General features: G+C 44.6%; 1 protein-coding gene across 1 annotated transcript in view; it reads left to right on the forward strand.

Annotated features, from left to right (window-relative positions):
• ISOC1 (isochorismatase domain containing 1) overlaps nucleotides 1-27,913 on the forward strand; it is a 147,615-nt gene that overhangs the window by 42,844 nt on the left and 76,858 nt on the right. Inside the window, exons 2-3 of the mRNA XM_069625624.1 lie at nucleotides 23,508-23,627; nucleotides 23,736-23,939. Of these exons, the coding sequence (XP_069481725.1) occupies nucleotides 23,508-23,627; nucleotides 23,736-23,939 (324 nt within the window). The remainder of the gene's footprint in view (nucleotides 1-23,507; nucleotides 23,628-23,735; nucleotides 23,940-27,913) is intronic.

A 27,913-nucleotide genomic window follows, 5' to 3' on the forward strand; every position in this document is an offset into this window, starting at 1 on the left:
AATGCAAGAAAAATGGCTTAGAAGTGGGTAGGGATGAAGATCATGATTGATGTCAAACCTGAACCAAACGTAAAGGAGCTGACTGATGACGTTGTCAGGAAATACATAGAGGCCAGTATCACATATATGCCAGTATCGTTGCACCTGAGGGAACGAAGTTCCTGTATCCAAAGGATCATAAGTATATGGGACAAGGGTCTATTGTACCCTGAATGGACATCGTAACTACATGACCTGGAGTATAGATGCAGAGGCAAATCAGCAGGCACCCTGAGAGGATGTAGAAATGATTGAGGAGGTGGTCGAGGACGCAACTAGAGAGGGAATGTAGAGGAGCAGCTGCAAGCTTCTGCAGGATTCCCTCCCCCCCCGTATGTTGTAGGCCTGAGATCGTGCCGTGTTTGAACCCAGCAGTTGTGCCAAAACCGCAATTTGTTTGAGAGAAGATACCCATTGAGACAACCGTACCGAATGTATCCCCAAAGCGATGACAACCTAAAGGAGGAACTCCCTGAATTAATCTGAAAAAGAGCAAAGAATGGAGCTAGTGACGTCATAAGAGACCTATAAAACGCCCGAAATACTAGCTGAAGAGGATATATGAATCCTACATAAACTAATGACAAAGTAAAGAATCAAGTGAACTTTTAAATACGAAAAAGATTACACATGCACAAAGTGATGCAGAAAATCAACCGTTCAATAATTGTACAGACGCTGAAATGCAAGTAGACTTAAGTCTTCATAGAAGCTGCCTATGCACAGTGACTGGAATGCAGGCGAAGCCGCCATTGTATAGAAGCTGGATATCGGGATTATGAAATTAGTAAGCCAGGACTCATGAAGAGGAAAGGGAAAACTGTCACAGCAGTAATAGCTTGAATTGTGGTGCTGCATGGTGAGGGTGTCTGGCCTGGAGTCAAGACTGAAGCAGCCATGGTCAGCTGTCTATTCTGGAAAGGAGCTAACATGCAAAGGGTGAATCCTCCCTTGTTAAGGTGTGAAGAAAGAACACCAAGAGTGCCAAGTTTATATATTTTTATTTATTTGTTTTTGGTTTTTAAAAGAAAACCTTTACAAAAGAATAGTGCATTTCCTTAAATAAAATTACAAATGGTTCTCGGAAACCAGGGAATAACTAGAATAACTGAGAGGCCAAAGAATGTCAACCAGGAAGCTCAGTAGGCTGTATCATCTTTTGATACTTTGTTAGAATAGTAAGTTCCTCTGATACTTTTACTATCGCTGCAGTGAGCATGATTTCCTGGCCGGAGATCAGTCTGTTCCAGAATGCATCTTGAATTAGACTCTCTTCTCTGCTGACAAATCTCCTCAGTAAAGACACTCTTATGGCCCATGTGCCTTTGCACTCCAACAGTAGGTGTTTCAAGGTTTGGAGGTTCGAAGTTTTACAGATTTCGCAGAATTTTATTGCCTTCTCTCCATGGTTTCTTTGAGCCAATATTTCTCCTGTGTAGGCTAAGTTCAGACGCAGTCTGAGAAAGCTGTTTCTTATCTCACGATCTGGGAATTTTTCCAGGTAACGTGGCATGGTTCCAAGTTTCCTGTCTGCTATCAGGAAGGAGTTCAGTGATTTTAGGTTTCTGACTCTTGTGATTGTGTCGATCCAGTCAGCCTTTTTTAGATTTTTTTTTACTTTCAAGGGGTTTTGTAGAAGGATTTCTGTTGTTAAATCAAGCTTATGCAGAATCTGTCCAATCTTCTCTTCTAGGCTCGATAGCTGGTTTGATTTTGCTTTCGCTTTCTTTAGATGTTGGTTTATATCGAAAAAGAGAGTGGCCTTATTGGCTGTGATTATATTGCGGTAGAGTGAAAGAAGTTTCCACTCTGCATAGCAGCTCAATGAGGTCAAGCCTAGTTCGAACCTCAGACTGACTGACGATGTGCACATTGGTAGCGAAATGGATGATTTCCAAATGAGGCCCTCAATTTTGTTCCAATCATAGTTCCACAGCAAAGGTTTTGCCTCCAATCCATAGAGGAGGACCGGAACTGCTTTGCCTACATAGAATTTCTTGAGTGGTGACAATGAAAATTTACAAAATTTTCCGTTTAAGTTTTTCATTTGCGCAATGATTTTTGAGGTCTTGTTGAGAATTGATGAGTTCACCTTATTTACAGTTGGATGGGCTAAGACTTCGTATCCCAGGTATATGAGCTCATCTACTCTGGGAATTTCCTCGTTGTCCAACACCCAGATTCTTGATGTTACCTTTTTTCTTGGATGTTTGAAAATCAGAACCTTAGATTTTAGTGGGTTGATTATTAGGCCATTTAACTTGGCATATTCATTGAGTTTGGATAAAAGATGTTGCAGTTCTAATGCTGATCCATCCAAAAGAACAAGATCATCCGCATAGGCCAGCCAGTGAAGTCTTCTGCTGTTAATCCTGGGACAGATAAGCGACGCCGAGGCCAGAAAGTCTCCAATGTCTGATAGAAAAAGGTTGAAAAGCAGTGGTGCACCCAATCATCCTTGTCGTACCCCTTTAAGGACCTGGATTGCTTCTGAAAGGTTGCCGGCGTCATCCAGCCTCACTCTGATCGTAGTATTTTTATGTAGTTCGACGAGCATAGCCAGCAGGGGGGCTGGAATTCCCCGGTTGTTCAGTTTCTGCCAGAGGAGTGATCTGTCCACCAGGTCAAATGCCTTGGACAGATCTACCCATGCCCCATACAGCGGCGAGCCTTCTTTCTCATTCGAGCTTTCGCTCAACAGGTTCAGTGTAAGGCCATTAAGGCTGGTAGAAAGACCCTTCCTGAAACCTGTTTGGTGCGGGGGGAGAATCTCATTTGAGTCCACCCAAAGAGAAATTTCCCTCATTAATATTCTCATGAATATTTTACTGTCTATATCCAAGAGGGCTATGGGTCGATAGCAAGTTGGACTTAGCCTATCACCCCCTTTGAAGAATGGAATCATCACTGCATTCTTCCACGATGGTGGAAAAGTTTTTTCCCTCAAGATCCCTTGAAAGAGATGGAATAGCAGTTTTGACCAGAGTTTTGGCTGATTTTTTAACACCTGATATGTGAGGCCGTTCGGACCTGCGGCTTTCGAGGTAGAGGATGATGTTATAAGTTCTTCAATATCCTCTTCAGTAAAATCCAGAGACCAGGTGATGTTGCTGATGCTAATGTCTCTTAAGCCTGTTGCTTCGAAGTTCTTGGCCAGATGGTCTACCCACTTGTGTTCCGACACTAAATTGCAGAGAGAACTATTTTGGCCAGTTTCAAATTGATTTAGAGCTGCCCAAAAGTTTCTGCAGTTATTTGAACTAAGAAGCGAAAGCATTTTCTCCCCATCCTCTTGAATTTTTAAATGTTTGTGATTCTTGGACCAGTTTCTATAAATTTGTTTGGTTTTTTAAAGTTTTTGAATACAGCCTAAAGGATCTTCTGCTCTGGTCTGTCTTATACTTCGCAGTGCTTGTCGCAGAGTTCTTTTTCTTTTGAAAGTTTCCTCGTCGAAGTGATGGAGGTGTGTCTGTTTCCCCACTATTTGTACTTCACTTGGACGGCAAGTGGACCATATAAACTTTCCGAATTTTTCTGGATGACACTTTTCGGCCACTATTGAGGGATGAATTATTGCTAGCTGATCATTCAACTTTTCCCCCCATGTTTGTACTTGACTACTTTCAGTTTCCCTTTAGAGCCCTCCAAGTCCTGTTTGATGCGTGGGTTTGCAGAACACTGGATTTCAGGGAAGTAGAGTTCCATCCTCGCGTGATCACTTCCCCCTTCCCAATCTAAGGTGAGATGATGTTGGTGCAGGGTAAGTGATGATGAGGCGAAGATGTAGTCTATAATTGATTGCAACCTTCCCTGCCGCCATGTTGGTCCGGGGTTGTCCGTACTGCTATCGTCTTCAGATATCATGTCGAGATCACATGATTGGAAGAAGTCCCACCATTGTTTACCTTTCTGTGTGGTACTGTGTTTAGGTAAGCTGTTTTTCCTATTTCCTACACTAATGAGATCTGTGTTCAGGTCCCCTGCTACAACAATCTGTGCTCCTATGTGATTCATCTTGACCCTAGAGAAGAGTTCATTTAGAGTTTCTATGAAGTCTCGAAGTTTGGAAATGGCTGGGTTCCAATAGATGTTTACCAAAATGAGATTGGACTGGCAGTCACTCTGTCTTATCTCTGCTTTACAGGCCTGGATGCCCACTGGGTTATTACATAGCGTGACCACATTTTTAATGGCGGAATTTTTGGTTGCTATTAACATTCCTCCTGCTGGTCTTCCTTTGGCTTTTTGAGAGGCCATGAGGTTTTGCACTGTGAAGCCCTCTATCTCGATAGAGTTAGCTAACCATGTCTCCTGGAGTAATAAGATGTCATTGCGCTCTAAGAGGTCGTTTTTGAGTTGCTTTTTTTTCAAAAAGCTTGGGCCTCTGGTGTTCCAGGAGACTAATCTAAGGCCTCTCCGACTAAAGACTGTTCTGTTCCTCGCCCACTTTCTGGAGGATTTGCGAGATGATTTCTGGGAGTTTAGTTATCAGATCGTCTTTTAATCTGAGACCACTTGTTACGTTGCTTTGGAGCCCTCTAGTAGTTCCGGCAGTACCCACAGCAGTGGGTGCGGGTTCCTCTACGGTCTGATTATACCACCAGTAATTTCCAGATATTCCTTCTTTCTCTGAATCATAAACCCAGAGCCCTTTTTTTAGCCAGATCGTCTTTATTATTAATGAGTGCCTGTTGTGCCTCTCTTGAGGTGAGAGCTATCTCCACAAAGAATTTGTCCTCCCTGAAAGGGAAGGCTAAATATTCAATGTCCTCTGAATCGAAAAGAAAGAGATTGTAATTCTTTTGAATTTCTGACATTAGGACAGATCTGCATAGTGATGTCTTTGTACTTTGATCCTCTAGTCTAAGCCACAATCTTGGGATTGTAAAGTTTGATGCCGCTACTTCCTCTTTTCCTACCATAGGGGTTTGTTGTTTTTGTTCGTTTTTCTCTCTTTCTCCATATTGAGGACACATTTCCAGGTTTTTAAATTTCCCAGACCCGTTCCAGCAGACTACTTCATTGAATGAGAAGCTTGGTGATGTCACATCTTTGATGGCTGACACGGGAGGTGTATTTTTTTCTTGTAATGCAGGAGCTTTTTTACCTGACGGTTTCAGAAAAATAGGGGCCATTTTTATAAATGCTTGCTTGGGCTCCCCGCTGAGTTCCTTTCTTGGTTCTTTATGTAAATTTTGTTTTAGAAATATTGGAGCAATCTTGATGTTTGTAGAGACCGGTGTGCTTTTTTGATTGTCGGAAGCTGCAGGTAGTGGAAGTATAAAATCCGTTTGCATACCAAAGTTTGATGTTTGAACCTTGATTTTACTAGGACTCTCTCTGCCCGTTGAGCACGTCTTTTTGCCCTGGGTTCTCTCAGGAACACACTTGCTTACGAGGGCATCATGTGCTTTTGATGTTTGTGGAAGGTTATTAACTGGAGATGCAATAACGGTGGAATCAGCTGTCTTTTCAGCTGTGGGAGTAGTGAGATTTTTCAGGGATGTGTTTGTCCCTGCTTTCTTTTTTTGCCTTATTTTTCTGGTTTTTGGGTTTCTTCATTGTTCCACCTGAAGGTTGAGAAGAAGTAGCCTCTCGTTTGCCCCTTTTGTGACATTTTCTTCTTCTCAGTATCTGTGGTGCCTCGATATTCTGATTTAAACTGTCGGATTTCTTTTCTTCCTCCTCTTGGGTTTTTTTAGGGCTGTTGTTGATGACTTCTATATAGTCAATATCTACATTTGCCAGCCTTCGAAATTCTTCCAAGATTGAGTCTGAGAGTGGTGTATCATCGAAGAGATCTTTTGGCCCTTCTTCGTTTAGAGTCTTGTTCTGGGTTTGCAGTTTTTGAATTTCCGAGGGTATTGTCTTTATGAGTTCATGAGTGGTTGAATTACTTTTTGCCCCCTCCTTCAGTAGGCTTTGAATTTGGGCGATGTCTAGCCCCTGTTTGATGCCCTCTATTTGTGTTTCCTTTAGAATTGGAATCAGAATGCTATTCATGATATTGTTTACAGCGACCATAGATGATTCATTTTTCGCAATTTCATGCGACATTTCCAAGAGATGTCCTGCTTGTGTTTGCACCTCTGTTCTTAGTAATTCGAACACTGAGACCAGTGAATTTAAAACATAGCTCAGGGCTGCCAATGTGTTTTCAGATGCCGATGGAGGACCTTCTGGTGAGATGGCCAATGGCTCTTCTTGTTGGCTTCTGTTTCTCAGTAAGATAGCCCTGGTTCCTTGAGTTTTGTTTGTTGGGGTGGTGTTTACTTCTGACCCCTCTGTTGATGTATTTGTGGCCGGGGTATTGGGTTTATGTGTTGGTAAATGCCAGGTATTGTCAATAATGCCCTCTAGGTCATTGGTACTCTTGTTCCTTTTCCTGGGGAAGTGATCGTTAATTCTTGTCTGGATTTTTTCAGTTGTCAGAGTGTACTCTAACCCTCTTTTCCAAATGTTTTGAATGTTAAGATTGGGGAATCTTCCCGCTGGAGTTTGTTGTGCGTCAGAATGGGTTTGAGTCTCCTGTGAGGCTACTGGATCTACGTCTGAGACAGTAGATGCCCCCTTCCCTGGCTCGCACCTTGCCTCTAGGTAAGACCCCTCTTGTACATCCATGTCTTCTTCAAGAGGCGAGCTGCGCAGTCTCATTACGGATGTAATAATTATTGCTTGATGGTGTAGGTGCGTGCAAAACGCTAGTTAATTACCTGTTGGGTGCGCCTCAGACCGCCAAACAGCCGCACAACAGCCGATGGGCTTGTCTCCTGCCGGGCTTAACGCAGCGAAGGTGGTAAACTCCGTCCTTTGAGTCCGCCCCAGATCACGTGATCAGATCAAGTGTCCAAACGAAGCCGCGCCTCCTCCAGGGAGCGCGTTGCAGTGATCGTTGCTGGCAAGAGTCTGTGAGAGAACTCGCAGTGCCAGATAGGATGTAAAAGGTAGGTCCGCTTCCAATCTCAGCGCTTTTGTGACTGAGAACAGAACACCACCAAGAGTGCCAAGTTTATATATATATATATATATATATATATATATATATATATCTGTCTGTCTGTCTGTGACTGGTGGGGGAGGGACCTGGGCCCGAGATCAGAGGGTGGCCAGGTAACCAGTGCAGTTTTGGTTTCAGCCAGGCTGTCATCCGTGTAGAGGAGGAGAAAAGGCAAAAGGGTTTTAAGGTGCTTCCTGAACCAGAGATGATTCTCCTCAGGTTTCAGGGAGGCTGTTGCAGGGGGAGGAGCCAAAGAAAGAGATCTACCACCAACTGGTTGTTTGGAGAAACAACTGACTCTGAGGGAATTGAAGGTGGATGAGCAAAGAGCTCGAGAAGGAAGATATTTGGGAATGGAGAGCTGAAGGTATTGAGGCCCCAGAAGGCCTTGTGGACAATGCAGAGGGTTTTGAACTTCAACCTTGATGCCACTGGGAATGTGCAGAGATTTCAGTCTTGGAGAGATCCGATCCTTGGGCTTGAGGGCAAAGACCAGTCTCGCAGTCCTGTTATGGATGAATTGCAGAGGGCGGAGAGTAGAAGCAGGTAGATTTAAAAAAAAGGCTGTTGTAGTAGTCGAGCCTAGAGAGAACCAGAGCACTGGAGACAGTGAACTTCTTCTGGTGGAAGTAGAGGAAAGGAAGAATACCTCTGAGGAGGTGCATCTGGTTGTGTGACCTCTTGGAGACCTCGGAGATGTGAGGAGAGAAGGTGAGTGTGGAGTCTAAGATGACCACAAGGTTTTTAGCCACACAGCTGGGAGCAGGAACCGGGCCAAGAGAGGCAGGCCAGATAGTGACAGGATAGGAGGGAGCGGGTGTGCCGATGAGGAGAATCTCTGTCTTACTGGCATTAAGGCAAAGATCACTGGCGGCACACCACTCCTGGATTGCAGACGGACCGAGATGAGAGAAGAAGAGGTGGCTGAGGGTAGCCTGAAAATGAGCTGAGTCATCCGCATATCACTGGAATTTGGCACAGAGCGCATCAATGCGGTGGGCAAATAGTGCCAGATATTGGTTGAACAGCCAGGGAGAGAGGTTAAGACCCCTGGGGAACACCACAGATAGAGATAGAGGAGAGGAAGGAACCAAGTTGAACCTGGGAGGGTCGGTCAGAAAGGAAATAAGTCCACCACGCCAGGGCCTAACCTCCACAGGTTATCACGGAGACGGTTGAGCAGGATGGCATGGTTGACCGTGTCAAAGGCAGAAGAGAGATCAAGTAAGATGAGGACACGGGGGAGGGGGGAGATGTTGGAGAGCAGGTCTTAATGGATGTTCAGGAGACCAGTTTCTGTGCTTCTGGCAGCTCTGAAGCCAGACTGATGATCATGGAGACCACCAACAGATTCAGTGTGAAGATTTAGCTGGGCGATGGCCAGCTTTTCCAAGAGTTTGCCCCGGAAAGGAGTGATGGAGAATGGGCAATAATTAGCCGGGCAGGACGGGTCGGCGGAGGGTTTCTTAAGAAGGGGGTTCACAAGGGAGTGCTTCAGGGGGGAAGGGAAGACTCCAGTGGCAAAGGAGTGGTAGCAGAAGTTGGCCAGGGCAGGAGCCAAGGAGTCGATGTGGTCCTTGATGGGTTTTGGAGGAACAGGGATGAACCTGTTTTGATGACTTTCATAGATCGGATTTGTCTAGAAACCTCGTCTGGGGAGAACAGGGAAAGGCCGAGAAGGAGGGAGGAGAGGTGGCTGAAGTGGGGTCAGAGGAAGAGCAGGGAGTAGTGGGAGTAGAGGGAGGAATGGTAGAGGAGGAGAGGGAGGACAGGATGGCCTGAGTTTTTGAGATGAAATGAGAGGCCAGTGCCGTGCAGAGCCTGGGAAGGGACGGGAGAGGTAGAGACTGCAACAGGATTGGCAAATTCCTTGCAGATTTTGAAGAGTTCAGCCGAATTGCTAGACTCTGCAGAGACGTGGGCTTGGATGTGAGCTCTCTTCTTGGAGAGGCCAGAGCAGGCGGCAGACCAGTTTGTGAGAGGGTGTACATGAAGCACGCAATTTGCTCTCAGCCACCCTGCACTTGCGTTTAAGGGTGACGAGGTCTGAGTCGTACCAGGAGTTGCACTTAGCTTTGAGCTTCAGGCGGATCCTCATGACCGGGGCAAGAATATCAAGAGTGTCGCAAAATAGCAGTGTGGAGCATGAAAGGGCTGTGTCAGGGTGTGAGTCAGCCAGAGGGGGCGGGAGGGGGTGAGAACGTGGTGGCGAGCCTCAACTGACCCACGCTTCGTGGGTCGGATGACCAAGAAGGTGGGTGGCATTGATGTCGTTGGCTTGGCCTGAGGGGTAGAGGGGGTGAGCTGGGAGTAAAGGAGAAAGTCATCACTCTAAGAGAGAGGAGTGCTGAGCGGGACAGAAAGGGGAAGGTCTGAGGAGATCAGACCATCCAGAGTGTTCCCTGCAGAGTGAGGGGAGAGTAGAGATTGAGAGAATCACAAAGGTTGTGAAAGAGTCCAGAGGAAGGACGAGGCATCCAGGTGGATGTTGAAGTCTCCAAGAAGGAGGATTTGAGTGGTCGGGACCAGGAGTGAAGAGGAGGGGTCCGCCCATTCGGAGAGGAATGTGGAATGAGATCGGACAAGGAAGGAGGGAGGGAGGGAGGGAGGGAGGGACGGAGAGGGAGAGGGAGAGAGACTATTCGAAAGAGGAGTAGGAATGACAGAGGCAGGAATCCACTTGGGGAAGATCAGGGCTACACCCCCTACGGAACGTTAGGACCTTGGTGCGGAGAGGATGTTATAGCAGTCAGGGAGGAGTGTCAAAGCTTGTGACGGAGCTGGCCGTGAACCATGTCTCGGGTGAGTTCCTCCAGAAGGCGGCAGATGTTGGAAGAGTGTTTTGACAGCTGAGCGAGAGTTAAGAGTGGCAATATAGAGGAGGTTTCCGTCCTTTAAAGTACTTCCGGGGAGGGGTACAAATCAGAGGAACGCCCTGCGGAGGTGTAGAAGAAGCCTGAGGGGTGGGGGGGGCAGAAAGCGAAGGAGGAGAGGGCAAGGTAGCCGGGGAGGCAACCAGGGGAGACGAGGAAGCCATTGAGGGGCAGGGAAGAGACAGCAGGAGAAGAAAGGAAATTGATGAGGCGCGGGAAGCGTCTTATTGAACAGGAGAAGGTTGGCCTGAGGGCCTTAGACAAAGACGGTATCATTCACATAAACATTAATGATGACCTTAGAGGAAGGGAAGGAGGCAAGGCGGGCCTCCCACCGTGTGCCACCATTTAATCTGAGAGGAGGAGAAGAGTGAGAGCACAGAGACCTTAGGTCTGGTGAGGGCACGACAAAGAGGATGTCGGTGAAAGTTTGCCTGGAGGAGGCACTGGTATCGGTGTCAGCGATAGGGAGGATGGGTTGGAGACCAGGATGTCTTTTTTTTTTTTTTTTTTTTTTTTTTTTAAACTTCTTCCTGCCAGATTTAGTGAGGAGAGCAGGATAGTCGATAGAGAAGCAGTTAGAGAAAATAAGAGAGACAAAGTAGGGAGAGGGAAGGGGAGAACACTAGGGAAGGACACAGGGCAGGGTGCAAGCAGACGAGACAGAGCGAGGCGAGACAAGTTGAACAACAAAATGACAGATGCTCAGATTTAAGACTATCACAATGCAATTTTAAAACCGGGCAATAACACACCTAAGTTTGCTAAGTGAACCGATTGTTCCAGTCATGGCACATGCATGCCAACCAATTGTAGTGGTCCATATAATGGAGTGGGGTAAGTACCCATCTCCACTAAAGGTGAGCGATATGTGGAGAAGCCCATGACCTGTCCTAGCTTTGGGAGGTGCGACAAATGAGTCCCAAATTACTGTTTCACCCTCTTGTGCTGGTGTACTTGTTTGCAGCCCCTTACCGCACATCTCAAATATTGAACAATTGTGTTTTGCTGCTGCAGGAATGCAATATTCAAAGGACCAGAATGGGGAAACCAGTACACAAAGGATGTAAAGGTCAAGCAGACTGTCACCAAATCACCAGAGTTCATGCAGGTCTTGGTTTAGAAAATGCACCCCTCAGCCCCTATAGGACAGTTGATGCAGTATACGATTATGCCATTCAATAATGGCCGACAATCACATTCCATAGAAACTGGGTACATTCCATCATGGCTGCCTTATACTTCCAAGTAACGGAAGACCGCCAGCCCGTAAAGATAGTCTTTGAAGGACAGTATGTGCTTTGCATAGAATTCTAGCCATGCTTCTTGAACCTTTTGTTGCCAACGCTGTTGCCTCGCCCCAGTTTTCCTTTTCTTTGTGATCTGGTCTCCTAGGTCCAGTTGTCAGTTGAGATTATTTTCCTCTCTGTTTTACTTCCTTACCTCTGTCCACAGTTGCCTTGTGATTCCTCTACTCTTCTCAGTACATGCTACTTGCCACCACTGCAGGCTGTGTCCTCTTCAAGATCCTGACTTCACTTACCCAACAAGTCTTTTTACCTGTCGCATCGTGGCATTAGTAGATTAGCCATATGTCTACAAAGGGATCTCTCGGTCCTCTGCTGTTTACAGCCAATGCTGCCCGGAAAGTGTTTTTTGTGCACTGACTAGTTTTGGAGAAACCTATCTTCAAGCAAACTCTTGACTGCCAGCTATTTTGTTAAAGCACGTGGGTATCCCCGTTTGAGGACAGGAGTTATTTGTTCGACAAAGAATACCGTTTTAAAAACAGAATAGCAGAACATTGCATGCATAATCGCATAAAGCTGGACATTTCGCATTACCTAAGGTTGTACAGCAGCACACACTTTTTTGAAGCAACACATCGTAGATGAACAGATGGATGGATGGATGGAGGGAGTGAAGGCCCTTGTGCAGATTTACGTTGACTCTTTTCCTTTCTCTTACCATGTTTTGCTTTCATCGTACTTTATTACTCTGCAGTTTACCCCTTTTTTATTTATTGTTACTCTGGCGAGTCCGCTCTCACTCATGCTTCTCCAACTGCAAATTGTGGGTGCTGGATGCAGAGTGTAGCTGCAGGGTTTCAGTTTTTCCCCCATGTGGTTGAAAAAGATATCTGAAGCCAGATCAAAGGATATTTTTAAGATGATGAATATGTGGTAGGAAAGACTAATCTTTCAGAATATTACCAAAGATTAGTAGTATGTATAGTATTAGTGGAACATTATCCCAGTGTCAGACACCATAAAGACACTGGGAGGCTTTTTTTGAGTCTCGTCTCTTTCCAAAAACATGTTTCCTACCTAAAATCTTCATGTTCATACGATGTCCACTTGCTCTGGCAGATTCGCCCCTTTATCAGAACTGAATAGGGCAGATTGCGGTGGCCATAGTAAATTCAACAGTCTTCTGTTGGGGACCTCTTAAGGTAACATTAAGAAACTTCAAAGTGTCACAAAATGGTGCAGTTCGTGCTGTTTGTGGACTCGATCGTCAATCTCTTGTTTCGTAATCCTGCAGGAAACTGCACTGGCTCTCGATCGAATAGCGCATTCAGTTTAAAGTCGCTGTTATGTTGTTGAAATGTTTGATGGGTGAAGCACCGTGATATCTTTCATCTAGAGTGAAAAGAACTCCTGTTTGCCGGACATTGCGTTCCAACAACAGGATAACCTTGGATCAGCTACGTGTAACCTTGAAAAAGATTGGCGGAACAACCTTTTAATGCTTGGGCCTCTTCTTTGAGGAACTAGCTCCCACTGGATATTGGAGTACATTCTTCAGAAAACATCTAAAAACATTCCTCTTCAATAATAAGCTGTACTAAGATAATCAATTGATTATAGGTTTGGAGGGAATCCATGTCCTTGTGTGTGTGCGCTCTCACACAATTTCTTTGTTTTATGTTCTCTGTGTCTTGTGAGTGCCCTCAGACCTTCGGGCTAGTGGTGCAATATACATTTATTTTAGATAGTTTCTTAGTCTCCTTTCTTATGATGGGATGCATTGGGTACATAGGGAATCTTCTGGTTGTGCATTCATTATGTTACCATGTACACATGTCCTTTTGTAGCTTGTCTATTGTTGACTGAATGCATGATGTGTTTCTGTTTTTCTCTTCGGAGGACATCATGCGGGCTTCTGGAAGACTGAAATCCGCTTCCCCGAACAATGCTATCCCACTGAGGTTAATAAAAGGTGATGGATCAAATGGCACCGCTGATAGGACAAGTGGTCAGTCAGTCAGTCAGTCAGTCAGTTAGTCACTCACTCACTCAAAACTGGTCTCATTCCTACTTCACTTAAGCACTCTCTGGCGACTCCCTTACTGAAAATACCCACTCTGATTCCTCTGTGTGCTGGCCAACTATCGAGACCCATCTCTTTGATACCTTTTTTTTTTTTTTAGATTTTTTTTTTTTTACCACATTTTTGGAGAAATCTTCTTTCATTTACCCTTCCTAAACTGGGTTCCGGCTGGGCCACGGTATGGAAGGGATCCTGTTCTTGATCCTGTTCTTGGTGGTGGATTCTGCTTGATCTGTCGGCCACCTTTCGATCTCATCGGTCATGCAGTCCTGCTGAGACGTATTGCAGGGGCAGGGCTCTTCGGGGTGGTACTGGCCTGGTTCTCCTCTTTTCTATTTGATCGGTTCCAATCTCTCTCTCTTTACCACCATACTGCTCTGCTCCTACTGCACGTTTGTGGGGTTCCTCAAGGCTCCGCCATCTCTTCTGTTCAACATCTATGTTCAGCCACTGACGAGGCTCATTGCCTCCCACGGCTTCACTTGCTAAGTCTATGCTGATGAACTGGCTGAAACTGAACGGGGAGAAGACAGAGCTATTTGGTATGGGTCCTACTGATGCTGCTGCTCTCAGCTCTCCCCTCTTTTGGCCTCCTTCGCTACGATCCTGACCGATTCCTGTGACTATTTTCAAGGATTTGCGGGGTGAAAATTGCATCCTCCCTCTCCATGGTGGGCCAGGTAAGTGCTATCTGTCAGCTGGGGCATCTTCAACTTAAGATGCTGCATAAAGTCCTGCTGTTTTTGCCCCTCACTTTCGGACACCGGTGGCCTCTTCGCTAATCCTATTATCTCTTTGACTATTGCAATGCGCTGTTCCTGGAACAGCCAGCTCATTTGATTCAGCGCCTTCAAATTTGAAAACATTTGACAGCCTGGGTCACTACTTTAACCCCATGCAGTGCCCCCATCTCCCCTGTGCTGCACTGGCTCCCAGTGACAGAGTGCAGTTTAAGTCACTCTGTGTAGTTTTTCGTGCCCTGCATGGGAAGGGGTTGCCTATCTAAGTTAGGGTTGTATGTACTCTGCCGCTCTCTGCCCTCTGCCAAAGCTTTTCTGGTAGAATCTCCTCGCTTCAGATTGTCCCGGTTCGGGGCTTCTCGGTGGTGGGTGCCTTTCTGTGGAACTCTCTCCCTCTGGCCTCTAAACACCTATCTGTTCTAGCTCCTCTCCTACTTGTTGGTCTTGTGCGACCGTGCACTTTATAAGTTTGATATAAATAAATGCATCAGATTGGCCTTTAACCCCTGTTGGTATGCAGTGATGAATGGTATTACCATATCAATAAGTGTTCAGCTTTCATTAAAATACACATGCAACTGGGGTTATGTCTAGGAGTGGCCCTGTATGCTTTGTCCTCAACCTTGAAGGGGGATCCCTCTTCCCTAATCCATGGTCCCTACTCCCAGAAGCTTTTCAGTAGCATTGCTTCACTATAGATACAGGTTTGCCAATGTCTAAGCTAGCCTGCTCTGTGGAGGACTAAATGCTGCAGCCTTCTGTATCTCGCTCTCTCTGGGACTTTGTAGGAGAACTGTACAGGGGTTATATGATTGCCTCTACATTAGACTTCCTCTCGGTGGCCTTACAATTCTTATTCTTGCTTTCTTCTACTTTTCCTCTGGGCATTACTACTCCTCCTTCAATTCTCACGCTTATCTCTATTTTTCTCCTGTTGCCTTACCTTCGTTCTCTCTCATATACAAACTATCCCCTGGGGTGTTTATAGCCCTCTTCTTCCTTTCTAGAAAGTGTTTCTAAGATCTTGTTGGGTGCCCAAGTCTGCTGTCTCCTTTGGCCAATTTGTTTTATCTGCCCCAATCTCCCCCTCTCCATTTGTGGGATGGAATTCTTCCTGGGAGTCTAAGGGTCATTAACCCTGCCCACATTTTGGCCTCCTTGTCCTTCCTGGCAGTCATGCAGTCTCTAATATCGTTTGCTTTGTGTCTTTGCTGTATGGGATATGTCACTGTCCTTATGGATTTTCGGGGGGTGTTCCGGGGTAGCACCCACTAGTGTGCCACGCTGTGCTGGCTCGTCTTTGCTGCTGCTCAATTACTCCACTCTAGCAAGTTTGGTGATTTTTCTTGCTAGCATATGGTCCCCCCATTTGGCTCTGGAAAGGGCAAAGAAAGTCAATGTCCACAAGCCAACCATTTCTTTCTGGGCCAGGCTGCATTTTTCCATTTGGACACTTGCAATGCGGTGGGTGTAGTCCTTGTTGTTGGTCTTTGCAAAGTGTTTTGCTTCCTAGGTTCCACATGCCATTCCACTGACAAGGAGTGGTGCATGCTGCTATCTGTGTTCTCTGGGTCATGTGTTGTACAATTGGTCACTCGGATCGCTGGTACTCTGGGGAATAATCTGAAATATTAGAAAGGGACTCGAACAGAGTCTGATAGGTTTGGAACAAGGTGCCAGTGTACATGCTCGGTTCATTTCAAAATCTGCTTGATTTGATTTTTGTCCTCTGCAATCAACCTACATTCACAAAAGATCCAATTTGAATATAAAAAGTTTGTCTGGATAAAAATGCCAATTGCATTAACAATGAAGATAAAAATATATAGTAAACGCAAGGACCCAACGGGAGTGTACACATGTGCAACAATATAGAGTTGAATAGCTAAAAGGTGCAAAGATCACATCCTAATGGGTTCCTAAATGACCGATCGCTTCCTTGTCCACCATGCACTGTGAATGTATTTGGTTCTAAAATGAACTAAGTTCAGACCAGTCGCAGCCCTACAGTAGGCCAATGTATCATGCATGTGGCAGATGTTAGCAGCTTTATACAAAGGTATTAAATATGTGGCTCTCAGATCTTTATAACCGCTTCAGAATAACAGAAAATTAATCCTTGTTTCTTCACGACAGTTCCAGGTTGGGCATGTAACCGGATTAAACCAACTCCAGCTGCTCGTGAACTTCCGGACCTTCAGTGGTCCCATCCTAAATTCCAGGAAGAGTGAATGAGCAAGCAGTGGGGAGACTATATTAAGATCAGGCCCAAGCCCAGGGTTCTGTTTGTTCAACCGGTACCTCTGGCCTGTATGAAAATGGCAGCACTATTCCTCTAACCTTTTACCAAGACCATTCGTTCGCAGCTTTGGATGCTTCAAACGTGCTCCCTCTGCCCATTGAAGTCGGGTCGGACCATAACCTGTGCAAATTCAGGGCTGATGACCACTTTTTAACATACACTTTCCACAGGAGCTAGTGTCGGCCCCCTCCGAGGCGAGAACATGCAGTTATGCATCCTGAACTTCTCAAATTCGGGAGGGCATCATATTCTCACCCAGTGCAATACTTGTGTAAATAAGGTGATTGGCAATTTGAGTATCCCCAAATTTCCACACGATAGAAGAGTGCCTGCAGATTATAAATCTCGAGGGCTGGGGGGGGGGTCCCTTATGTGGCACCCTGTTTGGCTGCAAACATCCACATCCCCCTAACACCCACTGTTCTCTAGTGACAGAAACGTTTTGTCGAGCTGGGCTTGCCATAAGCCATTTTCATCGAATATAGTGCCCAAATAACCATAGTAGGGGACTTGTTTTAGTTTATGGACATCCACCTCCACTACCAGACAAATTGTCCTACAAAATTTTGCCCTGAAGATCATGAATTTTATTCAGTTCCAGACCTAATTGTTTACGTTTGAGTCAAGCATTTCAAAGTATGTCTAAGTCCCGTAGAGGTAGTGGCCAGCAAGACGGAGTTGTTAGCGGAAAATAACCCTGACATCCAGGGCCGGTCTTAGAACAGATTGCACTCCAGGCTAGAAGCCTCATTGGCACCCCCCCAAAATGACAACCTCAAAACCTGGATGTTACAAATGTTGCTTATAAGGCCCTCAATAATGAACTAGATGGAAATGCAATACAACATGCATACATTAGACACTAGGTGATAGTCTTACAATGTTACCTGTATTATGTGTTCAAAAAGTAACTTTTACAGTGAACATCCCTTACCCACTCAGCAAGAGCCCATTGGGACTGACTGAAAGAATTCTTTGCCATGAACAACATGTCTTTTCTATCATCGGGTCCCATAATTTCCAAATGACCCAATAGGCTCTGCCTTCTTTGGCTTCTGTGCAAGGAACATAATCGTACTCTTTTTGCTTAACAAATTTCAATATGTAATTATTTGTCACATTACACTTTGCCATCTCTTTAAAACAGAGTATTCTGAAAAGCCAAGAATTAGCACATATTTCTAATCATTAGACATGAGAACGTATGTGCTCATGTTATTTTAAAGGATATTTATACCACGCACTATCACCAATGGAGTGGTCCCCTGGTGCTCTGGCGGATCTGAAAGGGAAAGTGGGTGGGGTGGGTTAGTAGGACTGAGTGTGAGAAGGGCAAACAAGCTGTGATGTGCTGTTGGCAGCAACAGTGAGCTTAAGTGTGCTTTTCGATTGGTTGCCATCCTGTGCTGTTGTGCGAGACAATGTGTGGTTTGTTTTGTTGTTGCAGTGTAGTGAAGTGCGGGCAGTTTGTTGTGCTTGGAGGAATGGTTGTGTTTGGTTTGAGTATGAAAAGTCTATGTAGAGGTGTGAGCTTTTTAGTAGAGTTGGTTAATGGCATCCCTATGTAGTTGTGACTCATGCTAATCTTCAGAGTTCTATCTAGATGTGACGCAAGGTTATCTTGAGGCCCCTTTCATTTGGAAAAGTACTCAAGTACAGTGGCTTCGCTAGGTTTGCAGTCCTTCAGCCTGCATTCACCACCAATGTAAACTACAGAGGCCTCAAACCACGGTTCACTGCTCTCTATCAGTGATCTTAAGCTTCACATCTAAAGCAGTGGCATGCTCCAGAGGCCTGTCTCCTGTCCTGAGAGTTCAGATCTGGCCTGCCTGAAATGAATCTCTGCGCAGAACTAGGTCCTTTCCCTTGGAGGTCCTTTCATCTGCCATGGGTGGTCAATGTACTGGTAAATTACCAATCAAAGCTTAGAGCTCTGGGCCTTTCCTCACATTCTAGCTTCATCCTATCTGCACTCCAATGCAATAATTTGCATAGAAAAGTGGTCCCATTAAATACCTGGAACAAAAAATACTAACCCAGATAATTACTGTAGGCTGAAGTATCAATAACAAGGTGTTAAAAGCAAGCCTATAAATTGGAAGCAACACTATTTGTGCATTCATTTACTGTTCATACATTTCTTCTATTAAAATCTTTGTTTCAAACTCGTCACTGTGATCCATCTTTTTAATACACAGTATGAAAATTAGACAATATTAACATTCACAGAAGCTTCTCTAGACGCATAGCTGTCATTTCTTATTCCATAACCCAGTGACACACCTTTTAATAAACCCCAGAGTTGTACCGCTGGAGACGTGTTGGATTTGGAAAGTATTGCAGGTTCAAAGTAGACCACTACAGCCTGTCCTCAACCCATTAAGCTATCCAAGAGGATGTGTTATTGAACCATGCTCCATACTGTGGACGAATAAAATTGGTAGAAATGTATAATAAAACATATAACCCACCCCCCCCCATCTCTGTTGCATGCCTACTTCTGTTTGAATTTCGTCCCTACCGCTAGTTTTAAATATGCTAATGACGCTATCCATGGAAATGGCCTGTGGTTTGTCCTGTTCGGATGCCCTATGTTTAGTTATTTAGATTTAAATCCATGACAATCAAATGTAGCTCTAGGTGTATGCGCCCAAGCTCTGGGCATACCATAGAGTCCCCATAGCAACACATTGTTTGTTTTTGGGTTTGCTAGAGAACACTGCGTTTCCCCCTTTCCCCCTTTCCCCCTTTCCCCCTTTCCCCCTTTCCCCCTTTCCCCCTTTCCCCCTTTCCCCCTTTCCCCCTTTCCCCCTTTCCCCCTTTCCCTCTTTCTCTCTTTCTCTCTTTCTCATTGAATAATGCCAATTATCTTGCCATTGACTGATAACCACGCACATCTATGCTGATATGTTCACTAGTGTACCTCACTCAGCCGGAGCTAATCTGTGAGGCTGCTCTTCCGAAAATGGGACAGGCATTCAGTTTAAGAATGTGCAGCGCGTTTGCCTGGACTGTAAATTACTTTAACCACAAGTGCTTGTACTCCACAGTTCCTGCATTCATGACATAAAAAACAGAGGCATTTACTCTTCAAACTAACATTTACTACAACTGCTTAAACGAAATACAGTAGTCCCCCTGCCAGCCCATTAAGAAAGAAACCCATTAAAGTTAATTGGATGTCCAGAATCAAAAAGGTGCTGAACATACAGTGCCATATGGCAAAGCTCCTCAGTAATCCATACAAAAGAACAACCCCAATGCAAGGAAGGACTCACAGCATCCCCATCATCCAGTGAGAAGAGACCATATAACCCCAGGGAGGTTCTCCAACCTGTGTAGCGCCTTCCATTCTGCAATAGGATGAGCAGCATATGAGGAGCTTGACGCCCTCTGTGTCCACCCTTCCCTCACAGACTCACGGTGTGCAAGTCTGGTGGCTGTAGAGTCTTTGCACTGACCAGCGGAGGCGTATGTGCTAATGTCTATGCACACCTTCATAATAATGTGAAAAACACTGAGTTAAGGATGAGAGCAAATCTGGCCTAAAAAAAGATAATCAAATCCCCTTTGCAGCTTGGTTTCATCCTGCAGAGTGCCGCACACATTTGTCTGCAATTTCATTGCTTCACCTTCTCTACATTAATACGGGACACTTAAAACTAATGTAAATCTTTCTTTTCTTCAACACAAAATATGAGCAGATTTTGGTGTTTGTGAACAGTTTCCATTGGGGAAGCAGGCACTTTCGGGTGACATGAAGTACCCTTCATGTATGGTAAACTTGTGCAGTGCAGTCATCCAATGTCTCTAACACTCCTTCTCTTGTGCTCCTCTCATGTCCCCCCCCTTCCCTCTTTTTCTTTACAACTCCCTCTAGGACAGAATTCTGGCAAGTATAGTCCCTTTCTCTTGTTTTGAATGTTGGAAAAGCCCTGGTGCACGGTGCACCTGAAGGCTGAAGCCTGTGTGGCACCACACAGAGGAATTACTGGCTGTATGAATTGTTGCTTGGAAAAAGGCCAGGATTGTGTCACCTCGTGAAAAGCTGGCCAGGGCGTTTCCTGGGAGATCAGAGTTCATGAGTTAGCAAATTGCAATGCCATCCCTAGAGCTCTTCTCTTCTTGATTATTGGCCGTACAGGTTAAAAGACCACAGCTGAGGGAAAGGCCTGGGCACTGTTTTATGTGTTCCAAAGACAACACCATCAAAACAAGGGATAAAGTTAGTGTCCAGTGAAGTGCCACCTACGCAGCTCGAAGCAATGCGATAGTGATTCTGTGACGCACAGTTTAAGTTTGTGTGTGTGTGTGCCAGCCGTTAGTTGCAACTGTTGATCATGTGACTTAGAGAGGGTGACAAATATGTTTATTAAAATAGGCACCCGGTTTTGAAGAAACTGACTGTTTTTGGAATTTTGAAAAAAGCCAAGTTTTATTAGCGATACAGTAATTTACTACATCCCTTGTCAAAATCCTGTCAAAAACTGCTTTTGGACATTGAGGAAATCAGACTAGGGGAACAGAGTTTCTGCACAAACAACCCAGAAGATTATTTTTCCAGACTCCAGTTAGCTCATATGAGGTCATTGGAGGACCGCCTTACTTTTAGCATGACACTTTAGGCATTTGCACTTCCCTAGTAATGATAAATCAGAAACCTGGGTTACGTTACCTTAGTAGGAATAGAACACCGTGGTGGTACAACTGAAATCTATTCTTCCCCAATAAACACTGTATTGTGTAATATTTCCGACCGGAGCTGCAGCACAAACAATCCTCCTGGCTATGAGAGCAACAGGATGGCCTTATTTTCATATCACACACACTCGTCATCATCCGCATTTGTCCAACCACCCTCCACCTGCTCACCTCACTAGTGTACCTCCAGATGTCGCGCTTTTTGACCACAATGATGACAGACCGCTTCTCACTCACTGGAGTTTGGCCTCCTGACGCCTCAGTCTTGCCCTGCTGGACCTACTGCTCCTGTGCTGAGGAGGAGGCAAGTGTGGTCAGGCTTGGCTGGGCCCGGGAACTGACAAGCAACAAATGTTGCTTTTAGCACCTGTCGGGATCATAAAATGAAACATCCGCAGTTTGCAGACACTAGGTGCACTGTCTGCTAGCCCTGGCTTTGCGTCCTGCACAGCACTGCTGCTGACTGACGGAATCATGCAGTGCTCTCACTCAGATAGACTAGTGATCTTTGACTAAAGTTTTTTTTTTTTTTTTTGTATGTACAGTTGGACTCGTACTAGTAACCAAATACAGTGCTTAATTAGTTAAATAAAATTCTATCGTACAGTCAGCAGTGATTATCATTAATTTGCAGCAAACCAGTGTTTATCATGATGATGACAGCGCCCCTTAGAGGTTGGCACGCTATGCCGCCATATTATCGCTGCCTAGTCTTTGTGGATCAAGAAATTTCTTAATTTGCTCCTCAATTATTTAATTTATATAGATGTTGAAGAGGAGTGGGGCAAGGACACTTCCCTGCCTCACTCCTCTGCCTCACTCCTCTTTAAACCTCAAATTCGTCTGTTATTTCACCACCCAAAACCCATTGTGCAACTGCTTTGTTGCCTAAATGGCAGATAGTAGACAGTAAGTGGCATGGTGTGTACTTTTGTCTAAGGATCTGCCACAGGAAATTTGGGGGGCTGGGGGGTACTGTGAAAAGCAGCCTTGATGTCTACGAAGACCACATAAAGATTTACTTTTTTTTTTTTACACGTTTTGAAGGTTGTTCATGAGTACTTTGGCAAAGAGCATTCCTACTGCACCCAAAAAGAGATTGAGTGGTAGTTCCTTGGGGTCTCCCTCCCCCTTTTTTTTATAAATCTGGACTAAAACCGCCTTGCGCCAAGGGGTTGGGATACTATTTGATCTAAGCACTGCATTCAAAGGTTGGTACAGGACTGGATCCGACACAACTGGTTCATCTTTGTGCCTGCATGGCTCCACCCGTTATGGAGAGCCAGGGGCATGGGTCCCTCTCAACTCCCCAACACCACCTCTAAGGTAGGTCTGGATCTGACATTGCCCTCATATGCTGCCTCCCTATGCTGAGAGGGGTCGTTGGCTCCCCTTTGCAGGCTCCTATCCAGGGTCCTGTCTTACAGAGCACATTACACTTACTTTATTAAATGCTTTTGTGCTGTCTGTAATGGAATATCTCTGGGTGCATTGGCCCATTGCTTCTGCTCCATATGTGTTCGCTTTTGGAGGTATTGGCAATATCTTTTATTGAAGTGCATTGGACACCACGTGCTCATAGACCTCTTCTTGTTCAAATGCATTTGTGACACAAAGGTTTTTTTTCTTCGGATCCTTGCTTAAACTGATTGCGTGCAATAGGGTGCCTCGACTGCTTCTCAGTTCAACTTCAGTGGGGTTTGGGGGCGGCGGTGCGGGTGGGTGTGTGTGTGTGTGTGTGTGCGCGTGATTTTTCTCTGTGGTAAATCATTGATCTGCTTTTCTGTGGGGAGAGTCCTTCTTTTACCACCCCCCTCTGCCCAACCATGAATCTCCTCCCCCACACACTTTTAGAAGGAAGGGTGGAGTTCCATGTATCCTCTCCCTGATCCTGCTTTAGGTTGTGTTCATTCTTGTTTGTGGTGTCTTCAATGTTTTTTGCTGTTGTATAATCTTTGCAGCGTTGTCCATTTGTCCCCATGGTGCGGAATCCTTCCCATGTCATGTTTTGTCAGACAGTATAGCATTTTCCCGAACCTACTGCACATTTAAAGAACTATTGTGCTTGGAAGCTCAGTCAATACATTTTATTTTTATATTTTGGCATTCAATATTTATTATTTCCTTTAAATTGGCCCATCATAAGTGTGGGGTGGGACATGCTGTGTGTGAACCTGTGAATTTCTATTGAAATGAATGCGTGGTTTGATAGGATTGTCTCATCTTATAATTAAAAGAGTAACAGTAGCCGCATGATTCAATTCGCCGAAATGTGTGGTGCATTGTCAGACTTCTTCCAAAGCTTTAAAATCACTTGGGGTAAAAAACCATCTTCCTACTGAAATTAACTTTGTTCTAGTAGGTATACCGCTTGTTCCCTATTAAAGGAACTTGGATATGCACAAAGTCAGTTTTGAGATGCGTTGGTGGGAAGATGAACACTGTACAATATGACCGCCTGCAAGCGTGATTTATTTTGACCACCTCCAAATGTGATCAGATTTATTTTGTTTTTTCTTCAGCTGACCACTTTGGGAAACCTTACACCTTCAAGCACAGTGTTCTTCTGTTGCGACATGCAGGAAAGGTTTCGACCAGCCATCAAGTATTTTGGCGATATCATCAGTGTAGGACAGAGGCTGGTAAGCATCCACTTTGCTAGAATACGGTTACTTAAATATATTTGCAAAATACCACCACTTTATTTGAGGTAGGCTTGTTTTAATGTGGTTTCCTTTATTTTCCTCCAGCTCCAAGGGGCCCGCATTTTAGGAATTCCAGTAATAGTCACCGAGCAGTACCCCAAAGGTCTTGGAAGCACTGTCCAAGAACTTGACCTAACAGGAGTGAAGCTTGTACTCCCTAAAACCAAGTTTTCAATGGTATTGCCAGAAGTAGAAGCCGCGCTAGCAGAGATTCCTGGTGTCCGCACTGTGGTATTGTTTGGAGTTGAGGTATGTATACTCATCTTGACATTGGATGTTGCATGTTTTATCGTGTCAGTCTAATGATCATTGGAATTATTGAGGCATGTTACAGGGGAAAAGAATCCTAATGTTGCGCCATTGTGTTTCATGTTGCACTAGTCCACTGCATAAGTGAGCCCCCAGATCAGAAACTGATGTTCAAATATTACATTTAATTAGGAATAACAATAGTCCTGGCTATCAAAAGATTTCTTTGAAAAGCAGTCGTAACTAAGCCGGCATTTATTGCTGCTCTAAAAACGATAGTCGGTTTGTACATAACTGCTGAAATTGGAATTTACATTTTACCCATAGGTTACCAATGTCTTTAAGTGCAAGGGAGGAAGGAAGGTTGCACAAGAGGAAGATGAGCAATGATATGTGAAGGGAATGGAAGGATATTGGAAAGCAAAGAAATGAAGCCGCCGATTGAAGAAGTGAATCAAAAGGAGGGATCTTTTCCATCCTTCCTATTGGTTTAGCTATTCCATAGGTCCATTCTTTGCATGTCTGCCACATGCCTTTCCTTCACCTTTCCTTACTTGATCCTATCATTCAAAATGCTGGTCTATCCTTCTAACTGTTGTGAGGGGTCAGAAATGCAGCAACTTTGTAAAGAGTTTTCAAAATTAGCCATTTTATTACATTAAAAGTTTGGATAAACACCTCACTATCACTACCCTGACGAGGATTTCCCTGCCTAAAATAAACACTGTAACAAAAGGACATCTGTCCCTCACACTTGAATATTTAATACATCAGTCCAATTCAACAAATATGTATAGCATACAATCAAATGCAATTCACATGACCATCTTCTCTTCGCATAACCTGGGTTAATTCCCTTTCCCCAGATCTGAGCAAGGTTTTGCTCCACAGTTCCGAAAGAAAATAAGGAAATCCTGGTTTGCCACAAAGTCCAACAGAGTTCTTGAAGTTTTTACCTTGGTAACAAAAGTTCTGTTGACTCAATGTACCAAAAGAAATGGGACGTTCCAATTGTCTTCAAGTAAACAACAATTGCCTTTGACAGGATGATTTGCCACAAACTTTTGACTTCTGAAGAAACCGAACTCCTCCACCGCAGGTTTACACCATTCTTCTTTCAATGTCACAATTAACATGAGTTGTCCCTTTATCAACTACTGCCTGGTTAACTCCCATATCAGGCCTTCTTCTTCCACAACTTGTCATGCGGGTATACTTGCCTGCCTGCTCAAGGCTTCGCAAAAAGTGTGCTTAATTGGTTACTTCTTTCTTACAATAACAGTTTAACATGCTTTCTTTGACATCAAACTTTAAAACCAATTTCAGGGAAACAAGGAATCACACTAGTGCTCTTTAGGACTCGTTTGCTTCTATGCTCCTCTCTCTCTGGATAATCTTCTCCAGAAAGGCACCCTGTTTGCCACCTTTCTTTACCCTCTACAGACAACATCCAAATAGTGACCAGGATATGGTCTTACTCTGCTTTTGTCTTGGCTTTGGCAATGTGTGTTTATATCAAATTGGTACTCTGCATTTCACAACACATGAAAAGCAAGTGTTACAACTCTTGTGTTTCCCAATATTCCCCTCTTGCCTTAAGCAATGTTTGTGTTGGTATTGCTGAGTTTTTAAATACTCTAGTCTTGGGTATTGCTTGTAGGCTTTTGTTTTCAATAAAGCTGCCACACAGGATTTTGGGGCTTTGCACAATCTCACACACTTACTTGCACAGTTCATTTGGTTCAAAAAATGTGGTTTCGAACAGTTTGGTATTCAGAACTGCAATTACTGCTTCTTTCACTCGCATGCAAGTGAAACTGCCTGCTGTAAACACACAGACAGCGTCGGAGTGCTCCGGAGTCAATCGCAAGCCGTGAACTCACCCGGTAAGCCGCTTGTTCACACTCCACTTGATGTTTGCAAGTCTTCTGTTGTGGCTTATCATGGTCGGGCGAACAGCCTCCTCTGGCCCGCCCTGCTTTTACCACTCGAAATAGGAGCTGTTTGGAGCTGCTTCTGCTCTGCAGAGTTTCAGGTGCAACCCAGCCACCCAAAGCCTGTAGACGGGCACATTTCCTCGCTACTTCTGCTTCCGGCTGCGTGACCTCTGCACACCTTCAGCTACATGCACTGCATTCTCTTCTCCTGTTGCTCGAACGCCTGCACCTGAGGGGACTTTTTAAGCCTTCCAGACTCCCAGGGGTGTAGGTCATTTTCACTAGTTAGCTGTCTGCTCCTACAGCAGTGTACCTCTGCATCACACTGCCTCCTCCCAGGACTGAGGGGAATTATGGGACTTGAAGTCTCTGACAAGTTGTTTTTTCCAACCTTTTCTACTCTGCAATAAGCCCTTAAGAGATCAGGGTTTCTGGGGAAATTAAACCAGGGGGTTTGCTCTTCCTCCTGACCTGTGTCCCCTCCCCCACCCCCCCCTCGCCACCCCATGTGATCCTCCCACAGACCACCGCCCCCAGGGTCAGGATCAGAAAGCATCTGCCTTCCCCTGGAGACATGAGAAGGCTCCCATGCCAGGATTGTGGGAGGAATCCCTACTGATTCATCACACTATCTTATGCATTCTTCCAGTCTTGGCATTCCTCCCATCCTTCACATACTAATATATCCTAACTACCTCAATCATTCCAGCTTTTACACCCATCTGGCTATCCTTTCTATCAGTCCTTCCTGTCCATGGATGGATCTATCCATCCTCCCATCTCTCTTGTCGACCATATTCTTCACATTATTCTCCTTTACTTTATCCCATCGGTTCCTTCATCTTCTCTTTCTATCTCCTTCAATTCTTCCTTTCAAATATTCTTCACCCTTGATCTCTTCTACCACCCTTTTCTATATGTCTTTAGATCCTTTCTACTGTATATCCACACAGTATATGTGCAGTCTGTCAATGGGACCATAATATATGGCTTCTAATCCTGGCGTCCACAATGGACCAAAAGTGTCTGATCAGGGGCAAGTCACTCTACCACTGCCGGTTCGGACAAATTCAGTAGTGTTATGAAACTGTCCATGCTACCTAAAGTGCAAAAGCCTTTCTATTGGTATAGGTGGATGGTATACCAACCCCTTAAGTGCAAGGCTATTATGCAAGTCTATGCAAAAAGGATGAGCATACTCGTCCTTGGCACTTTTAAATTACTTTGCTCTGCGTGTTTTATAGCATGTGTCAAATATGCATTCATAATGCATATCATTTGTAATTCATGAACATATTGGTAAATAACATTATCTTCATTTAAATTGTGTACCGTTCTTAAAAGAAAACTGAATTATATTTTGGTTGGCATGGTGATCCCTGCCCTACAAAATAGATGGTTAAATAAAGTGAAACGTAAGTGTTGAGTAAATCCTTTTTGTTTGCAAACGAAAGGTTGTCTCATCTGCCACTGTTACTGGCCATAGAACAGAAATCGGTGACGTCCCTGTCCTTGTGTAGTACTGTACACCAATCTGAAGGTATGTGTACAGTGCCTTGAGCTTGTGTGCCACTGGTGATACTTTGACCATGTTGGACTCTTTGGACGTTTAATCCTCTTTTCTTCTCTCAAAAAAATAAGTATACACCATCAAAATCCTGATCTGCTATACAGTTCATGATTAACTTATCATGTTTAGCTTTGCCTTATTGTGAAATTCTAGTCTCTTTTTACAATTTATTTTGTACGTACTGTTTCTAGATGGTGTCTTTTTGAGTTTTTTTCTGTGACAGCAACACGCTAAGTATTCCCTTTTTAAAATGGCTAGTATTCAAGCAAAGTTTCTGGAATATCTGACCTGGTCCATGTGTTCAGAACATCCTATGGACTGCATGGAGTGAGGAGATCAATGGCAATATCTTCAGGATAAGTCCTCTCTTTTGATGCCTTAATGAATTCGTGGAGCATTTTATCTGGAAAATAGTGAGAACTTCTGTTGGGCATGAGCTGTTTATTTCTTGATTTGTTTTTTCCTCC

This window comes from Ambystoma mexicanum, chromosome 6p (genome assembly GCF_040938575.1).
Source record: "Ambystoma mexicanum isolate Mex_15411 chromosome 6p, UKY_AmexF1_1, whole genome shotgun sequence".
NCBI classification, from domain to species: domain Eukaryota; kingdom Metazoa; phylum Chordata; class Amphibia; order Caudata; family Ambystomatidae; genus Ambystoma; species Ambystoma mexicanum.